The 16,723-nt window shown below is 36.9% G+C and overlaps 1 protein-coding gene across 1 annotated transcript; it reads right to left on the bottom strand.

Moving 5' to 3' along the window:
* Positions 1–2,586: 2,586 nt before the first annotated feature.
* Positions 2,587–9,465, bottom strand: LOC120518159 (extracellular calcium-sensing receptor-like). Its single transcript, XM_039740793.1, has 6 exons — positions 9,299–9,465; positions 8,130–8,421; positions 6,939–7,769; positions 6,090–6,317; positions 4,229–4,352; positions 2,587–3,482 (listed from the first exon to the last, which is right to left on the bottom strand). The coding sequence occupies exons 1-6, from the start codon at positions 9,385–9,387 to the stop codon at positions 2,587–2,589; spliced, it is 2,460 nt and encodes an 819-aa protein (XP_039596727.1). The 5' UTR covers positions 9,388–9,465.
* Positions 9,466–16,723: the final 7,258 nt, after the last annotated feature.

Below are 16,723 nucleotides of genomic sequence, written 5' to 3'. Positions count from 1 at the left end.
GGGTAGGGGTGATTGGTGCTTGGGAGCACTTTGTGCTGTGCGGGACTGTGGTAGTTGTAGAGAAAATAAACATGAACTGTTTTATAAAGATGTGGTCTCAGTCTGATGGTGGCCAGGCATGTCTCACAGGGCGTATAAGTCGGGGTCTAAATTTTGTGATTGATTTTTTCGGTTTGAAGACCCAACTTATACGTGAATATATACGGTATATCATTTTGGAACGTCTTTGTTTTTACCGTGTGTTTAAACAAGTCTGTATCTTTAAGAGAATGTATATTGCAAATAGTAATTTGAGTAGCTGTAATTACATTTTTACTGTTTGCACACAGTAAAGAGAGCTGTACAAAAATAAATTCGCTTGAATTTTTCTGATGACCAGGATGGTAAGAGTACAAGCAGATATGTGTCTGATACTGGTTATACCAACACCAGTGTCATTCGACTGAGATTGACAAACTCTTATTAGATAAACTTATGTGGTAAGTGTCAGTGAAGAAGAGCTGTAGCTCATGCTTGCAACTGCTGGGGTAAGTCACACTTGCCATACAAAACAAATTGGGGTAAATGTCACTTTGTCTTACAACTTGGATGAAGGAAGGTTGGGAGCATGCACTGATAGTACGTTGCCACACCCACTACATGATAAACCACCTGGATTGGGACTCAAGTGGAGCAAGTGACACCTCAGCACCACACTGGAACAGGGTAAGGGTTTTTACAGTGGAATGTCAATCCTGCCACCAACCGTCAAGTTTTCCCTGTAAATTGGAGGACCTGCTTACAGGGCTGGATGCAGGCTAACATCACACCCAGGACAGAATAAGCGCAGGTTAAGGGTCTTGCTCAGGGGCCCAACAGAGTAGAGTAACTTCTGGTGTTCACAAGATTCAAACAAGCAACATTCTGATTGCCAGCGCAGATCCCTAACCTAACAGCCACCACTCCCCCCAACACTTGAATGAAAGACAACATAAATGGAGGTTAAAACCATTACAAATCAACTATAACCTCAAAGACCATTTTATCAGGTCAGCTGGGCAAGGTTTCACTGGAAGAGGGAAGAGGTCTTTTAGACTTTAAGTATAATAAGTGTCGCCCAGAAAGGAAGCAGATTTCATTGATCTGTTTTCCTCTTATTAGATTTAATATTCTCCTTGTGTTGATCAGGATGTGAAGAGACTTTCCCACTGTACCTACCTGCAATATTTAGATGCATATTTGCAATACGCACATAGAAATCTGCAATGTGTTTACCACTTTGAGAATATTTGAATGAATCAGCAAATCACATGAAAAGCAAAGAGCAGAGTTTCTAACACATCAGTATGTTGAAAGTATTTTTTTGCTCCGGGTGTGCTAAGGGTATCATAATAAAACAATGTGGCATAGTGTTGTAGTGAAAAGCAATTACATAAAAAAATATGGTTTCAGTTACAACAATAAAAATACTACATATCCAGACAATGTGTAATTGATGTTTATTGATCCATTTAGAAACAAGAAAAGGCAAGAAAATACAGCCACATTTTTGAACTGAATAGAAATGGTGTGTACAATATTTGGAGTAAATGGGTATTTTCAGCACATTTTCATTATACTGTACATCTAACCTTTGACACATAATAAAATAAAGGTTTTGGTTTCACTGATATTCCAGTTGCAGAGATTTTTTCCAGAACACTTTTGTCATACCAGTACAGAACATTTAGTGAATGAATAGACATGTGGGTATAATCCATGAAAGCAAACTGCCTGTGCCTAACTAAATAGTGCTTGCATCCCTGTCTAAAAACTGGGGAATACTTGCACTTAACCTTCATGATATATTGAAAACTCATTTCTGTCCCACCTCTATTCCCTCTGTGTGTCCTTTAAGGCTGTTTTTCCTCCTGTCTCTTTCTCCTGACTAAAGAAACATAGACTTTCTTATTAAAAGGTATTTTTAAACCTTGGCTAGGAACTTCTTCCAGAGATTACTTCCCTTGGCTAGGCCTTATCCTCTGGTCAGCCCCAGGAGTCATAATCCCTTTGTCACCAATCCATATCAAGCAGGAAGCCATGTCTTTTGTAATGGATCTCCCTATTTCAGCCTATTAGAATAGAAGCTTGCTCCTTTACTTTTGGTTATTTGTTTGAGTAATGGGTATATTGCCTCCTATTGAGCTCACACCATACTATGCACAGTATTAAATGTCCTCTATTCTCTTCCTGAGCATCTTCTGCCCAATTACTGTGGTGTAGTATGCAAAACGTCCTGCAAAGTTGGTCTGGTTTACAAGAGTGGGAAGTGAATAAAAGATAAGAAAGCTATTAAAGCCCCTATTATAAAGTGTTACCCATATGAAGTCATGGATATATCAACACTGACATATTATTTTAAAAAGGCAAGTTATGGCATTTAGAATAAAAATAAGGACAGTTTGCTAGCCTAAAGTCCATTCTGTTATTCGAGTGCTGTGAAGCTGGAGACCTACCTCATCCAACAACCCTAATTTTAAAACCTTTTTTATTTTGACTTCTGTCTTTTACAAACAAATAATAAAAAATTTAATTACGAAAGATTAGCAATTGTATGCTTTAAGTAAATTATCTGCCCATAAGAGCTTTCTTTGTATTCATTTCTGGCTTAAGCAGAATAATATAACACTTTGGGGCAAAAATTGCACCAAGTAGACCAAAACTTGACGCCAGAATTGCAAAAATCTCGACAGCCACTGTGTACTTTCCAGGAGAGCTGATATAGGCAGGTATAAATGTTATCCAGACGGCACAGAAGATGAGCATGCTGAAAGTGATGAACTTGGCTTCATTGAAGGTGTCTGGGAGATTTCTTGCAAGAAAAGCCAATACAAAAGAGATGCATGCTAACAATCCAATGTATCCCAGAAGGCAACTGAATCCAATGAAAGATCCAACATTGCACTCAAATATAATTTTTGAGTTCAGATATTTAATGTTTTTAGAGGGAAATGGTGGAGCTGAACTTAACCACACCACACATACAAGCGACTGAATAAAAGTAAACATGAAAACTGTGCCTCTCTGCTGTGTTACACCAAACCACTTCATCATATTATTTCCCGGCAGTGTGGCCTTAAATGCCATAATGACAACAATTGTTTTTACGAGAATGCAAGAAATGCTCAGAACAAAGCTGATTCCAAACACCACATGTCTCAACGTGCAGCTTGCATTTGAAGGCTCTCCGATAAAACAAAGTGAACAAAGGAAGCAGAGCGTTAAAGACAAAAGCAAAAGGAAGCTCAGTTCTGAATTGTTGGCTTTTACAACTGGAGTATTTCGATAGTAAATGAAAACTATTAAAACACCGACAGACATGCAGCTTCCAAATATCGCTGTTGCTGTGAGTGTTATTCCCATAGCATCTTCATATGAAAGAAATTCAATCTCCTTTAGGATGCACTGAGTCCTGGAAGGATTTGACCAAAACTCAGATGGGCACTGAAAGCATTCCACTGAATCTATAAAAGAAAATTGTGATTATGTGAAACATCATTTTGAACAAACATTATTACTAAAAAAAATGAAACTATTACATACTATAATTGACACCTGTGAGAACGGAAATATTGTCAGTTGAAATTTCCTCCAAAAGATCCTTATTTATAGATAAATGCATTATTTCTTCTAAACAAGTTCTTGACTTTTAAAGCTGGTTGACTACTTTCTAAGTAAACCTAGGGTACTTGGACACACACTCGGTGTAAATTATTATAGCCCACAGCTAAACTCAGAACTTCAAATTAAACCAACAACTTGCAAATGTAAAATAAACTAGAAAATTGCAAGCTGCTTTAACCAGGGTTCTCATGGTTTCAAAAAATGTGAAAAATGATGCCAAATGGGTGGCGCAGTTGTTAGTTTTATAGCCCATATTGGCATTAAAAATGGAAGGTCAGATGATCTTAAAGGTTTAAATAAATGCTAAAATAACTTTTTTTTCTTAGCAATCCATGCATGTGCAGCTAATATGTATATAATGCAGTCAACATTTTAAAACTTCTAGCTGTCATTTTTACATTTTCAAGTATAAATGTCTATATACTGTGTCTCGTGCGCAGTAAATCCCTGGATGACCCCAAATTACTATTTTTTATTTCTCCTTCGGGAGGCCAGTTTATTCAAGTAAATAGATTGAAAACAGATTGTTTGCTGATCAAACAATAAATTGAAAACCCCCTTTCCTCTTAACAGCATTCATGCTCACCGGTTTCTCTGCTAATTTCTCCATCTGCACATGGCACACAATCAAAACAGCAGACTGGCTCTCCTTTCCTAGTGGCTTTTCTAGTTCCAGGTTGGCAACTTGTGCTGCAGACAGATTCTGGGACCTGGAGACGAATAATTTGAGTTGAAGGATTAATTTATCTGTTAAATTATTCTGAAAAAGTTTGATTTGTAACCCACCATATGAAAAATTGACAGCATATTGTGTTATATTGTTCAGTTATAAGAGTAAGATAATGTTTACAATGAAATGGGATAAATACAATATTGATTAAAAATATGTGAAAACAAAATTAAGTAATTTTGTATAGTAATAATGCAGTGAAATACTAAATATTTTTGTAATATGCTATTAGTGACAGGGTGGAGTAGTGGCTCTGTGGCTGTGGATCTGTGCTGGAAATCAGAAGGTTGCTGGTTCGAATCTTTTAAATGCCAGAAGTGACCCTACCCCATTGGGGCCTTGAGCAAAGCCCTTAACCTGCGATTGCTTTGTCCTGGCTGGGACGTTAATCTGCATCCAGCCTTGCAATCAGGTCCTCCGACTTATAGAGAAGACTTGGGGGCTGGTGGCAGGATTGGCACTCCAACCGCTATAATAAAACCACACTGTTCCAGTTTGGTGCTGAGGTGTCGCCTGCTGAACTCAAGTCCCAATCCAGGTAGTTAGTCATGTGGCAAGTGTGACAATATGCTATCAGTGCATGCTCCCAACTGGTCTCTCTCTATTAGTGACTGCAATGAATGTAAAACATTTTTCAGATAGTTCCATTGTCACATTCTTTGACAATATTAAAAGTAGCAAGTTATAAAAATCAAGTGTATTATAAAAGGTAATCACTACAAATTTTGAAGGCATAACTATTAGATAGTTTTTTACTGTACAACTGTATCAATCTGTAATACATGTACTGCAAGGATATTTTGACTAAATAAAAAGTGGAAAAAGATAATATACATAATATTATAAATTAATTTGGATAGTCAAAGTAGAAATCTGATTTATTGTAATGGGAGTTTGGTATAGTAGTCAATGAAAGTGGTTTACTCCATATTAAATAAATAAATTTAGGCTAAATATGTATATTGAAACACACATTATCATCACTAGTCTTGTTTTATAAAAATACAGAAACAATCATAATTTATACATAAATATACTTGGACCTGAACCTGTTCTGAACAAGGTTGCAAATGGAAGAAATGAATTTTTTGAAAAACAAAACATAATAATTTAAAATAATAAAACATTTTAATTTTAGCAAATCTTATTTTCTTTCATTGAACCAGTAAAATAAAATAGAAACATTCAAAAAGAAAACCACACAATGATATTTTGTTGTAGGTCATTTATAGGGAGCAGTTAGAAATTTAGAAATTAGTTCTTTACAGTTTTAGAAACATGTTTTTCAAGGATATTTTTTGGCACATTGTTTTTAGTACAATATATTATGTAAAAGGTAAGGTGCATAACTCACAAAGCTCTAAAATAAATTTAATCAGCCTGTGGTGTTGTATGTCACCTGGTATTTTCAATAACGGAATGTAAAGGCAAGTTCTCTGCAGATGAACACGTGGGAGCTGGTCACACTCATTAGTTATGTGTCTTGAGAATATATAAGTAGCAGACAAATGCCACCCTTGAAAGAATTCTCTGGCTCTAAATTTAACATTTCAGACAAACTGAAAAAATAATGTTCACTTAAGAACAACAGTGATCAACTTGTGGAAAAAAAATTATTTCATAAAGTGCAACAGAAATGCTCATCATTGCATTAAATGAATTGCTAGAAACACTGAAAGCAGCTGGTAAAGATAAATAAAAACAAACTGTAGCCTACCTTTCCAGAATCAAAGTTCCAAAAGATGTCATATTTAGTGAGGAAGAGCTCTTGTCCCTTGCTGGCTGCTTCATCATAAACGCCTATGGTTTTAATGTTCACCGAGCCATCACTTGCTCTTTGCCAGTTCACTATGTCATACACCGCAAGAGCATCCCCGTTTTCATCAAATGCCACTCTTTCCCCAAGTCGATTGGTGAAATTCACTTTTTTCAGATAATGCATCAGCTTAAGCAATTAAAATAAAACAAAATTTCCCTCAGATAATTTTCCTGCATTGCTATTGTATTAAACAAGGTACAGTAAATACAAAACAAGACTTTTAATAATTTAAATTATATTTAATATCCAAGAACTGGAAATCTTACCCACATATGTAATATACACAAAAGGAGAATGCTGAAAACGATTACTGCCATTTTATTGAAATATGCAATTATTAATTTATATTATATTCTATCAATCAATACTGCACTTGAAACCCATCCATTTTCTATATTTTGTTTATTGAGTAAAGGATCAGGAAAATCCTACCCCAGCGGCATCAGCACAAGGGTTACAGTCCTCTAACAGGCACTTTTTGCATGCACTTGCTAGATTTGGAAAAATATATTTTGCCAATGAATCTTACTGCATGACAACTGAATTGTGTAAGGAGACTGGAAAACCTGGCAAATATTCAGAGAACATGCAAACTTGGTACAGAAAGTCAAGAATTCCAAGTGCTATGAGAAGGGAATGCTGCTGAACCTTTAACTTGACTGCATTTAAATATAATTTTTAATTGTAAACTCTCATACAAATTTAACATTCAACAGTCAGAAATGATTTATTATAGCATATTCTTACCTGCCAAGGTTGCAAACTTTTGATATCAGCACAAGTGTTGTTTTCAAAGGGCCCTTTTCCATTTTCACAGAGCATTAGTTGATGGAGTGCATGTGCTAAAGCATACACGGCTTTATAAACATTATATGGAGCCCTCGATTCAGTCAAATCAGTGTATGCAGTCCTGGTGATATTTATGTCCTCATATCCTGTGCATACATTGGTGACTGGAAGCACAGAAACATTTTGCTCAGTTACATCTTCTGGAAATTTGCATTCAAACATTGACTCCCAGAAGCGAGGAATTAAATTATTGTTTGGATCACTACTGGGTCTGATCTGGAGAAGAAAATTATCCAGTCCTGGTATTCTCCCTCTACGAATGGCAATGCCAATTGTCCCCCCAAGGAATGGAAAGTTTTCATTACTTGCTACAACACTTGAAGTGCTCCATCCTTCACTGGCAATCCACTGTCTGTTAGTTAAGTTTTGCTGAATGAGTTCTGTGGAAAATGCTAATAAATTTGCAGTTGAAGAGAAGACAACAATGACTTTTGCAGTTGAAAGTTTTATTGTATTAATTATTTGAAGATATCTGAACTTCTCTTGGGCTTTAGGAAATGTTTCTGTAAAAGCAACGCATCCAAATGGTTTAATTTCTTCATGGAAACTATTTACGGCATATTGCCCATAGTCATCATCAGTTCCTATGACACCCACCCACGTCCATCCAAAATGTTTAATAATTTGTACCATAGCTTTAACCTGGAATGCGTCACTAGGTACAGTCCTAAAGAATGATGGATAGTCTATCTTATTGCTTAAGCAAGAGCAAGAGGCATAGTAGCTGATCTGTCAAAGAAAAGCATGAAATATCAGGGTAGATGGAAATAATTAAATACATCTTTTTAGAACAAGATTAATAGTTTCTGCTGCTTCAGACAAACGAATACAATATTAGCTTAAATGATTTTGGTTTTCAAATGATTAATATTACTATTATGAATTTTAAAAATAATTTGATACTCATGAAATTATTCATTATCATTGCATATTATTACTTTTTTACTGTCAAAATAAAAGGCATATTTGAAAATCATGAAACAGATTAAAGACGGTCACTTCAAAAAATAATATTACAATCCTAAATAATTCAACATCAACGTTTCACTTTTTTAGACAAATGCATATTAAATTAGTGCAGTTCTTTACCAGAGGGATCCTGAACAGACCCAGAATTCTTGAAATGGCAATTGAATGTGATGAAAGTGGATCGCCAACAATACCAACGACAGGAGGTGGTCCTCTGCAGTCGTTATCAGGAACGCTGTCATTCAGTCCACCAATCAGATTCATTGCAGCTCTCAGGGCCACCTGTAGCCTTAAGCAATTGTCATATAACCTGTAGCCTAGCGTTATATTGGGAAGAAGCATTGGATCTTGATTGATTTCTTCAATGGCAAAAATCATTGCATGTGCCCACTGGAACACTTCAAAATCCAGACTGTCAACATGAAAAAAATCAATACAGTACAAATATATAGTATGTCATTCAAGTGCAAGTTTTCCTTATACAGAGTTAAAAATGTTTTTGTAAAATATCCTATACTTTAATTGTCTTGAAAAAATAAATTAAAATGCACAAAAATACTCATTATTTACAATATTTAATAGTAATGAAGTTTTTGTTTCATGTCAGTTTCAAAATTATGAATTATAATTATTTAATCTAAATCTATTTATAGTAATATATCTTTAAAGCATTGATTTTTTTTTTTACAAATACCTGACCATTTCTTTTTCTTTTTTTCTGTTCCAAAAGTTCATTTTTTGCAGTTATGTATAAGGGTAGTACCCTTTAGTATACATTTCCATACTTCTATTTTTTACATTTATATTCTGGACTGCTTCTTGAAAAACTAAACTGAAAAGGCATTTGCAGTAATAGACAAGAATAATTTTGAACATTTAACATTTAATGTTATTACATTTTTCTGTGATTTAGGAGCTTAGGCTTAGAGAAATTCAATAAAAGGCAACTGTCATTTAGGATTTCTATAAATATTATTGTAAAAAGTGTTGAACATTTGAATTTTGTAAGATTTTTTTTTGAAAGAATCATGGTAATATTTTTGCTTAAATGTAAAATTTGTCATTATTATTATCTTTGGTAACAATATAAGTTTTGCCTAAATTAAAATAATAAAACCAACATCTTAAACGTTACAGAAAAATGTATATAATATTATATATGCCAATTTATAAATAAGGTTTAAAAATAAAAAACAATGAACAGCCAAACAGTAGAAGCCCTTTTCCATTATAAAGAAGCCTTTAACCATCTTCTCCTTTAGAAATACATTCATTATTCTTTGACTTACCTCTCACATTTCCATTTTTCTGGTTTATTTGTAAAGGTAAAATCTGGAACAAATGATGTATAAGTTAATTCAAATATCCCTCCTAACATAATATCACCCTTTTTATGTAATGTTTGAAGCTGAAACCGCTCTTGAATCCTGCAGATATTCTCTGAAAAAGTCACCCCAGTAAGTACATACAAACATAAAACTGATTTCATTTTTAATAAAACACTAGAGCAATATATTGCTGCATTGTTCAGCTAACATGCTTCTTTTATATACAAAGTGAATCATTCTCAGGAGGTTGATAAGTCAACATGTGTGTTTTAAATCAAAATAAATATTCACACATGGCAAGTAAAAAAAAACAAAAACATGCAGCCTTGAGCAATGAAGACCAAAGTCCTTAGAGTCTGCTTCTCATATAACTGAATATCACCCACTCTTTTGTATATTTATTATAAACTATTCTTTTGAAATGGCAGACAGAAATGATTATGTATAAGGCAGTAGTATTCTATACTGAATTATCAAAATACTGAGTAGCTGCATTGTGTAAATATATACAGCATATTGAATTTAATACAATACCAAGATGGAAAGATGGCATAGGAGTGGGACTGGGCCCAGCAATACCTTGTTAGAAAGGGAAGAACTCACACTGGCAGTTAGGGTGCAAGTTGAAATACTTAAGTGGAATTAAATAAGATTGTAAGCCTTGTGTGTGCACTTGATGGCTTAGCGAGGAAACAGGAAGAGGAAACTATGCAAGACAGGGAGTGAGCTTGCTGGGCTCGTCAAAGAAACAAGTAAAGTTCTTTCTATACCTATACCAATACCTATGCCTTGAGGACAGGCAACCCAGGTGGTGTCAGGGTACTGAGTATGTGTTCTGAGAATGTGAGCATTGGAACCATATTGTCCTCTCAGTGGTGAAGGCAGACGGGTTGTAGTTCATAATCCTTCGGCCCTTTAATTGATAGAACATGTTCACCAGATGAAAAGTGAACACAAATAGTTTCCCTTTAAGGCAGATCATGCAACCCAGCTCTGTAAGGGTTCCTAATAATCCAGGGATACATGGAAACCATTGTAACAGCCAATTATGAAAATTGTAACCTAAAACTACCCCAAAAGTGATAGTAGGTTAAAAGAAATGCAAAACAAAATACTCTTTGAGCTTGGTGTTAGCCTGTGTTTTGAATTCAGGGATTCACTGGTTGGTGCAATGATGGAAAACAGTGGCTGGTGGAGCTTTAAAAAGAGGCACATGAGTCAGCTGCCCCATCAGAAAGAGAGGGTTCGAGTCTGTCCAGGGGCAGCAGGATTTTTTGTTTTTCCTTTCCTTTTTAAACCTTCTATTCTGCCTAGTGTAATTGTAACATCTTGTTTTATACTTTTGGCTTCTAAATTGTCAGTCAAGAAGCGTTGAGACTGTCCGAGTTCTCTCTTGGTATATGGTGTCAGAGTAAAAGGTTGTAGCATAGTGTTGAAGCTAAAAAAAAGATGGCAGGCAAATGTTCCATAAAATCTTTGTTACGCCAATGCAGCAGCTTTAGAGAAAGAATGGGCATGTCATATATAGTCATTATACAGTACATCAATCTGACTTTAAAATATTAAATAATAATTGCTACTTCATTTAACAAGCAGGGTGCCTTTATTCTCCCAAAAAGGTACACCAAAACATTTTTGTTACAGTGTTCTTCTGCTATATCAAGTGTTGTCCCATTTTTAATTTTAACAAACAAAGATTGTTCCTATTTTCCATATTTACTTTATCCCAATGGCCATTATGAAGAACATTGTACATCCTCTGTCTGACACACTGACACTGACTACTTTTAGCCAGAGAATTATTTAGCAGAAGTGTATCATGTGAGAGATGCAGACAGTAGACAAGAGTACAAGGAGATAAGGTGCAAGATGAAGAGAGAGGTAGTGAAGGCTGAAGAAAAGGCGTATGATGAGTTAAATGAGAGGTTGGACACTAAGGAGGGAGAAAAGGACCTGCAGTGAAAAAAAAGATGTGCAGCAGGTTAGGGTGATAAAGGATAAAGATGGAAAAGTATTCACAAGCGGGGAGAGTGTGTTGAGCAGATGGAAAGAGTACTTTGTGAGGCTGATAAATGAAGAGAATGAGAGAGAGAGAAGAGGTTGGATGATGTGGAAATAGTGAATCAGGATGTGCAACGGATTTGCAAGGAGGAATTAAGGATAGCTATGAAGAGGATGAACAATGGAAAAGCCGTTGGTCCAAATGACATACCTGTGGAAGCTTGCTTAGGAGAGATGGCAGTGGAGTTTTTAACCAGATTGTTTAATGGAATGTTGGAAAGTGAAAGGATGTCTGATTAGTGGAGAAGAAGTGTACTAATGCCGATATTTAAGAATAAGGGGGATGTGCAGGACTGTAGTAACTAAAAAAACTAAAATTGATGAGCCACAGCATGAAGTTATGGAAAAGAGTAGTGGAAACTAGGTTAAGAAGTGAGGTGATGATTAGTGAGCAGCAGTATGGTTTCATGCCAAGAAATAGCACCACAGAAGCGATGTTTGCTCTGAGGGTGTTGATGGAGAGGTATAGAGAAGGCCAGAAGGAGTTGCATTGTGTCTTTTTGGACCTGGAGAAAGCATATGTCAGGAGTCCTTGAGAGGAGTTATGGTATTGTATGGGGAAGTCAGGAGTGACAGAGAAGTATGTAAGAGTTGTACAGGATACGTACGAAGGAAGTGTGACAGTGGTGAGGTCTGCGGTAGGAGTGATGGATGTATTCAGGGTGGAGGTGGGATTACAGTAGGGATCGACTCTGAGCCCTTTCTTATCTGCAATGGTGATGGACAGGTTGACAGATGAGATTAGACAGGAGTCCCCGTGGACTATGATGTTTGCTGATGACATTGTGATCAGTAGCGATAATAGGGAGCAGGTTGAGGAGACCCTGGAGAGGTGGAGATATTCTCTAGAGAGGAGAGGAATGAAGGTCAGTAGGAACAAGACAGAATACATGTGTGTAAATGAGAGGGAGGTGAGTGGAATGGTGAGAATGCAGGGAGTAGAGTTGGCGAAGGTGGATGAGTTTAAATACTTGGAATCAACAGTACAAAGTAATGGGGATTGTGGAAGTGAGGTGAAAAAGAGAGTGCCGGCAGGGTGAAATGGAGAAAAGTGTCATGAGTGATTTGTGACAGACGGATATCAGCAAGAGTGAAAGGGAAGGTCTACAGGATGGTAGTGAGACCAGCTATGTTATATAGGTTGGAGACTGTAGCACTGACTGGAAAGCAGATGGTGACAGAGCTGGAGGTAGCAGAGTTAAAGATGCTAAGATTTGCATTGGGTGTGACAAGAATGGATAGGATTAGAAATTAGTACATTAGAGGGTCAGCTCAAGTTGCACAGTTGGGCAAGATTGCATTGGTTTGGACATGTGCAGAGGAGAGATGCTGAGTATATTGGGAGAAGGACGCTAAGGATTGAGCTGCCAGGGAAAAGAAAAAGAGGAAGGCCTAAGAGAAGGTTTATGGATGTGGTGAGAGGTGACATGCAGGTGATGGGTGTAACAAAACAAGATGCAGAGGACAGATAGACATGGAAGAAGTTGATCTGCTGTGGCGACCTCTAACGGGAGCAGCCGAAAGAAGGAGAAGAAGTTTCATGTAATGCTTCACGGGCTCGTCAATACCAAAGGCATTAGACCTATATAATACCTCATTATGACTTTGACTGCTCTTTTTAACTTAAAATTAGAGTTTTTTCTTTCTTTTTGGCATTTCTGGCGTGCATTTAAAGGGGATGGAGATTGCTGTTGTTTTTTATAATATTTATTTATTGATTTTCTGTAAAAACTTAAATTTCCCCTTCAGGATAAATAAAGTACTGTCTATCTACCTATCAATAATGACAGTATTGTAGTGATAGCAAATGGTGGTGGCTTTTGTTGGCTTATGCTGCCAATCTCTCAGCTTCTTCTCTAACAGTTGTTTTGTTAAGTCTCAAAAAGAACAATAGTTTTGTTGTTTGTTTTTAAGTGGTTTGGTTTTGTCTTTGGTAATGTCTTGGGTTTTTAACCCTTTGCTGTGAAGCCATCTTCTCTTCTTGTTAAGCTAGTTCACTTTAAAATATAAATGCTGTTGTGTTTCTGTCTTTCCAATTTTGATCCTTATTCTTCACTCAGGTTCATGAGTATAAATTTACTATTTGATTTTTTCCAATTTCATTTAATTTTGTTATAAATGGCTCATTATTTTGTTTTATTTTTTCCCCTATTATTCAAGTTCTCTAGTTTAAAGAGGCTTTCTTATTAGGAGGAACTGTTAAGCAGGAAATACTCTAGAAGTACTCAGGCATGACTTCAGAAGTTAGTGCTAGCTTTTGAAACCCTGGGACTGCTCTCCTAGACCTCAGTGAAGCAATTACCAGTGTAAAAAGGAACAGACTTGACACATGTAAATAGATTTGGGTCAGCCACCCATATAATATTCCTGGCTGCAAATGTTTTTTATGAAAATAGCACAGAGCTGTTGACAATACTGAGTCCAAAACAGGACTGACGAGGGTTGGAAAAGATGGTGGCTTTAAGGGATCAGACCGGAAGTGGTGACCTTCTTCTGGGTGCTGGAACTGGCATCGTCAGCACTGAATCAGATAGGCTTTCCCGCGGCTGGTCTGTAGAGATAACAGGAGAAGGTTTATTGCATCCCGCCACCCCCTGGCCTGGCGTGGAATTACCTTTACTTGGTCCATACAACTTCCCCATGCTTGCACGTATGTGACACCAGTAAGTATGTTTAGTGTACTATTCCCAAGGTCCTAAATAAAGGGCCAGGCAAGCCCTAGGTCAGCAATCCATCATAATATGTAGAAGGAAATTAAGTCTTTTAAAACAGATTTTCCTGCTGCCACCTATTGGCCTGGGAGGCTCATCATTCATTAATGTTCCCCCACTGTTCGTCCTTTAAATAATAATTTAATGCCCCTTATGTATGGTCCAGTAGCTGATAATATTAAACTACTGTCTATATATAAAATCCTAAGCCTAAAAGTGCAACGATTTTATGTGACATTTTTATGTCACTTTTTTTGTCACGCTTTTAGTCGGGCTTATTTTAAAGCCTACATATATATGTTTGGTATCATTCTTTTCAGATTCTTATTCTGTTTTTAAATTATAAACTAAAAAATATCAAGAACTCACATCCCACGAGATGAGACTTTGTGCCAAGGGGGCTGGAAATTAAAGACAAAGAGTAGGTCAGCTGCTGTACAGGCTTTTAAATGTTTGAAGTGCCGCACGAAATACAGATCACGCGGAATGGCAGCAGCAGCAAGCCAGCAGCTGATTGAGAAAAAGGAGGTAAAAAAAACTTTATTTGTTTCCCATTGTATCACTGTTTAAGAGGGGGTTTTCGGAGGAGCGACTACATCTCCTTGGGGTGCAGTCAGCCCCCTTCTTCACAACGCAAGCAGCAGAGACGTGAAGTGGCTGGCGTGTAGCACAGGCCGGGGCAAACCCCCTAGTAATAATAATAAAAATGCCTGTAGAAAGGTGAACTTCTCAGCAGGAACAGAAAAACACAATACAGAATGAAGAACATTCTATGATCTATGGAACCAGCAACGCAAACCGGTCATTAGGTCATAAAAATGCAAGTTTGGTAGCTTTGTTGGCTTGGACACCCACATATTCTGGCTAGAGCACTTCTTTGTACACAGCGTTTCTGTCTCTTTTTACTGACTCCCTTGAACACATCCTCTAAATATTGTGGCCTTGATAATATTATCATTCAAAGTTTTTATTTGCAGCCTGGTGCCATTGCAGAGTTTGAGCGGTCACAGGTTTCGCAACAATATTACTGGAGCACTCACTTTAAGAATAAGCTTATGGATTGAGAGACTTGGTGGTTTTAGGGTGTTGAGAAATTCTACTGGATAGTGTACAGCATCTTTGATGGTGGTAGCTTGGTCGTTTTTAGGGGTCAGAATACCACGCTTGCATAACCATTCCATAGGCTATCACAGATGTGAGCAATGTCAGGATATATTGTGGCAATCAAATCTTCAACATTGGTCACGACAGAGCATAGTTCTGAAGGAACAGTAATTTTTCCATCCGAATCACGACATAAGCCATTTCCTATTTTGAGCAGAAGTTTTGAAAACTGAAGAGCGAAAACATCACCCCTTAGATGGTCTCTTATATTTTTGGTGAGTTGGAGTTTGGTCACCGATGGCCACAGATAACACCTTTTAAAAGATGCCTTAACTTCATCTTCTCATGTTCCTCTGGGCACTACTAGTAATGTTTGATGAAAATCACCTTCCAATAACACTGTAACTCCTTCCATCACCTTATTATTGCGCCTGATGTCTTGTAGGGTTCTATTTAGAGCGTCAAAACCCCCTTTATGTACCATAGTGCTCTCATTCCAAACAATGAGTTTGGTATGTCGGAACACTTACTCCATATTACTTTGTTTAGAAATATTGCATAAAGGGGTATCTACATTTATCAGGTGACGGGGAGCTTAAATGCAGTGTGTGCAGTCTTGCCCCCTTCAAACAGTGTAGCAGCAATCCCAGAGGATGCGACAGCTAAGGTGATATCACGACTACTTCTAATCTTTGCCTAGAGCAAGTTAATAATTAAGATCTTACCAGTGCCACCAAAAGCATCTAGGAAAAAAAAATCTGCCTCAACGCTAGCAATCATCTGGCGGTAAATAGCCATTTGTTCATGTGTCATTGACTGTTTATTATCCGATACTGTCCTCTCCAAGGCAACCATGTCGTAACTGGTTTCTCTAAGATAATCCCTGTTATAAAACAGAAAAGTCAAATGTATTTCGATTAATATAAGTCAAGGCCGGTTCTGGCTAGTTAGTTGTCTGCATACAATGGCGATTTTTACATGTGTTTCAATAATAATTATAATATAATTGTAGAAATCTGCCAATCAATGTGAGCTAAATAAAGCTTTTTATTAAAACATATTTTGACCCCTGCCACCTATTGGCCTGGGAGACTACTCAGTCATTAATGTTACCCCACTGTCCTTTCTTCAAATAATTATTACTTTAAGTAAGTTGTAATGCCCCTTATGTATGGTCAATTAGTAAACATATTAACAAATCCACTGTATTCTATGCAAGAGCATTTTCTGATCCAGCCCCTGCCCTATATTGTATTAAATTGCCTGCAAATTTGCTGCCAATTGTGCTCCCTTTCACAACAGCAGTCATGAATTACAAAGTAGATGATGTCCTATAGGAAGCCCTTAAAGCCTTTAGTGTTATTGATATCAACATTTTACAGATGCCAGCGTTACAATTTGAATTGATGTAGGAACATAAAACCCCACCACACATCCAAATGAAAATAAAGTCAGTCTGCAAGTCTGAAATCACTCCCATAATGCACTCCTGTGACTCTCAGGCGGTAAC

Source organism: Polypterus senegalus, chromosome 1, assembly GCF_016835505.1.
Source record: "Polypterus senegalus isolate Bchr_013 chromosome 1, ASM1683550v1, whole genome shotgun sequence".
In the NCBI taxonomy this organism is placed as follows: Eukaryota; Metazoa; Chordata; class Cladistia; order Polypteriformes; family Polypteridae; genus Polypterus; species Polypterus senegalus.
The sequence above is the reverse complement of the archived record's forward strand: the minus strand, read 5'-3'. Positions and strand labels throughout refer to the sequence as shown.

What these genes read in the sequence shown, in the direction of transcription:
- LOC120518159 (XM_039740793.1), bottom strand. Translation starts at nt 9,387, where the DNA reads ATGTTAGGAGGGATATTTGAATTAACTTATACATCATTTGTTCCAGAT. An exon ending in AAAGTTTGCAACCTTGGCAG is followed by an intron (nt 6,318 to 6,938) that starts GTAAGAATATGC and finishes TAATTGCTTAAG; the next exon opens with CTGATGCATTATCTGAAAAA. An exon ending in AGAAATTAGCAGAGAAACCG is followed by an intron (nt 3,483 to 4,228) that starts GTGAGCATGAAT and finishes TTTCTTTTATAG; the next exon opens with ATTCAGTGGAATGCTTTCAG.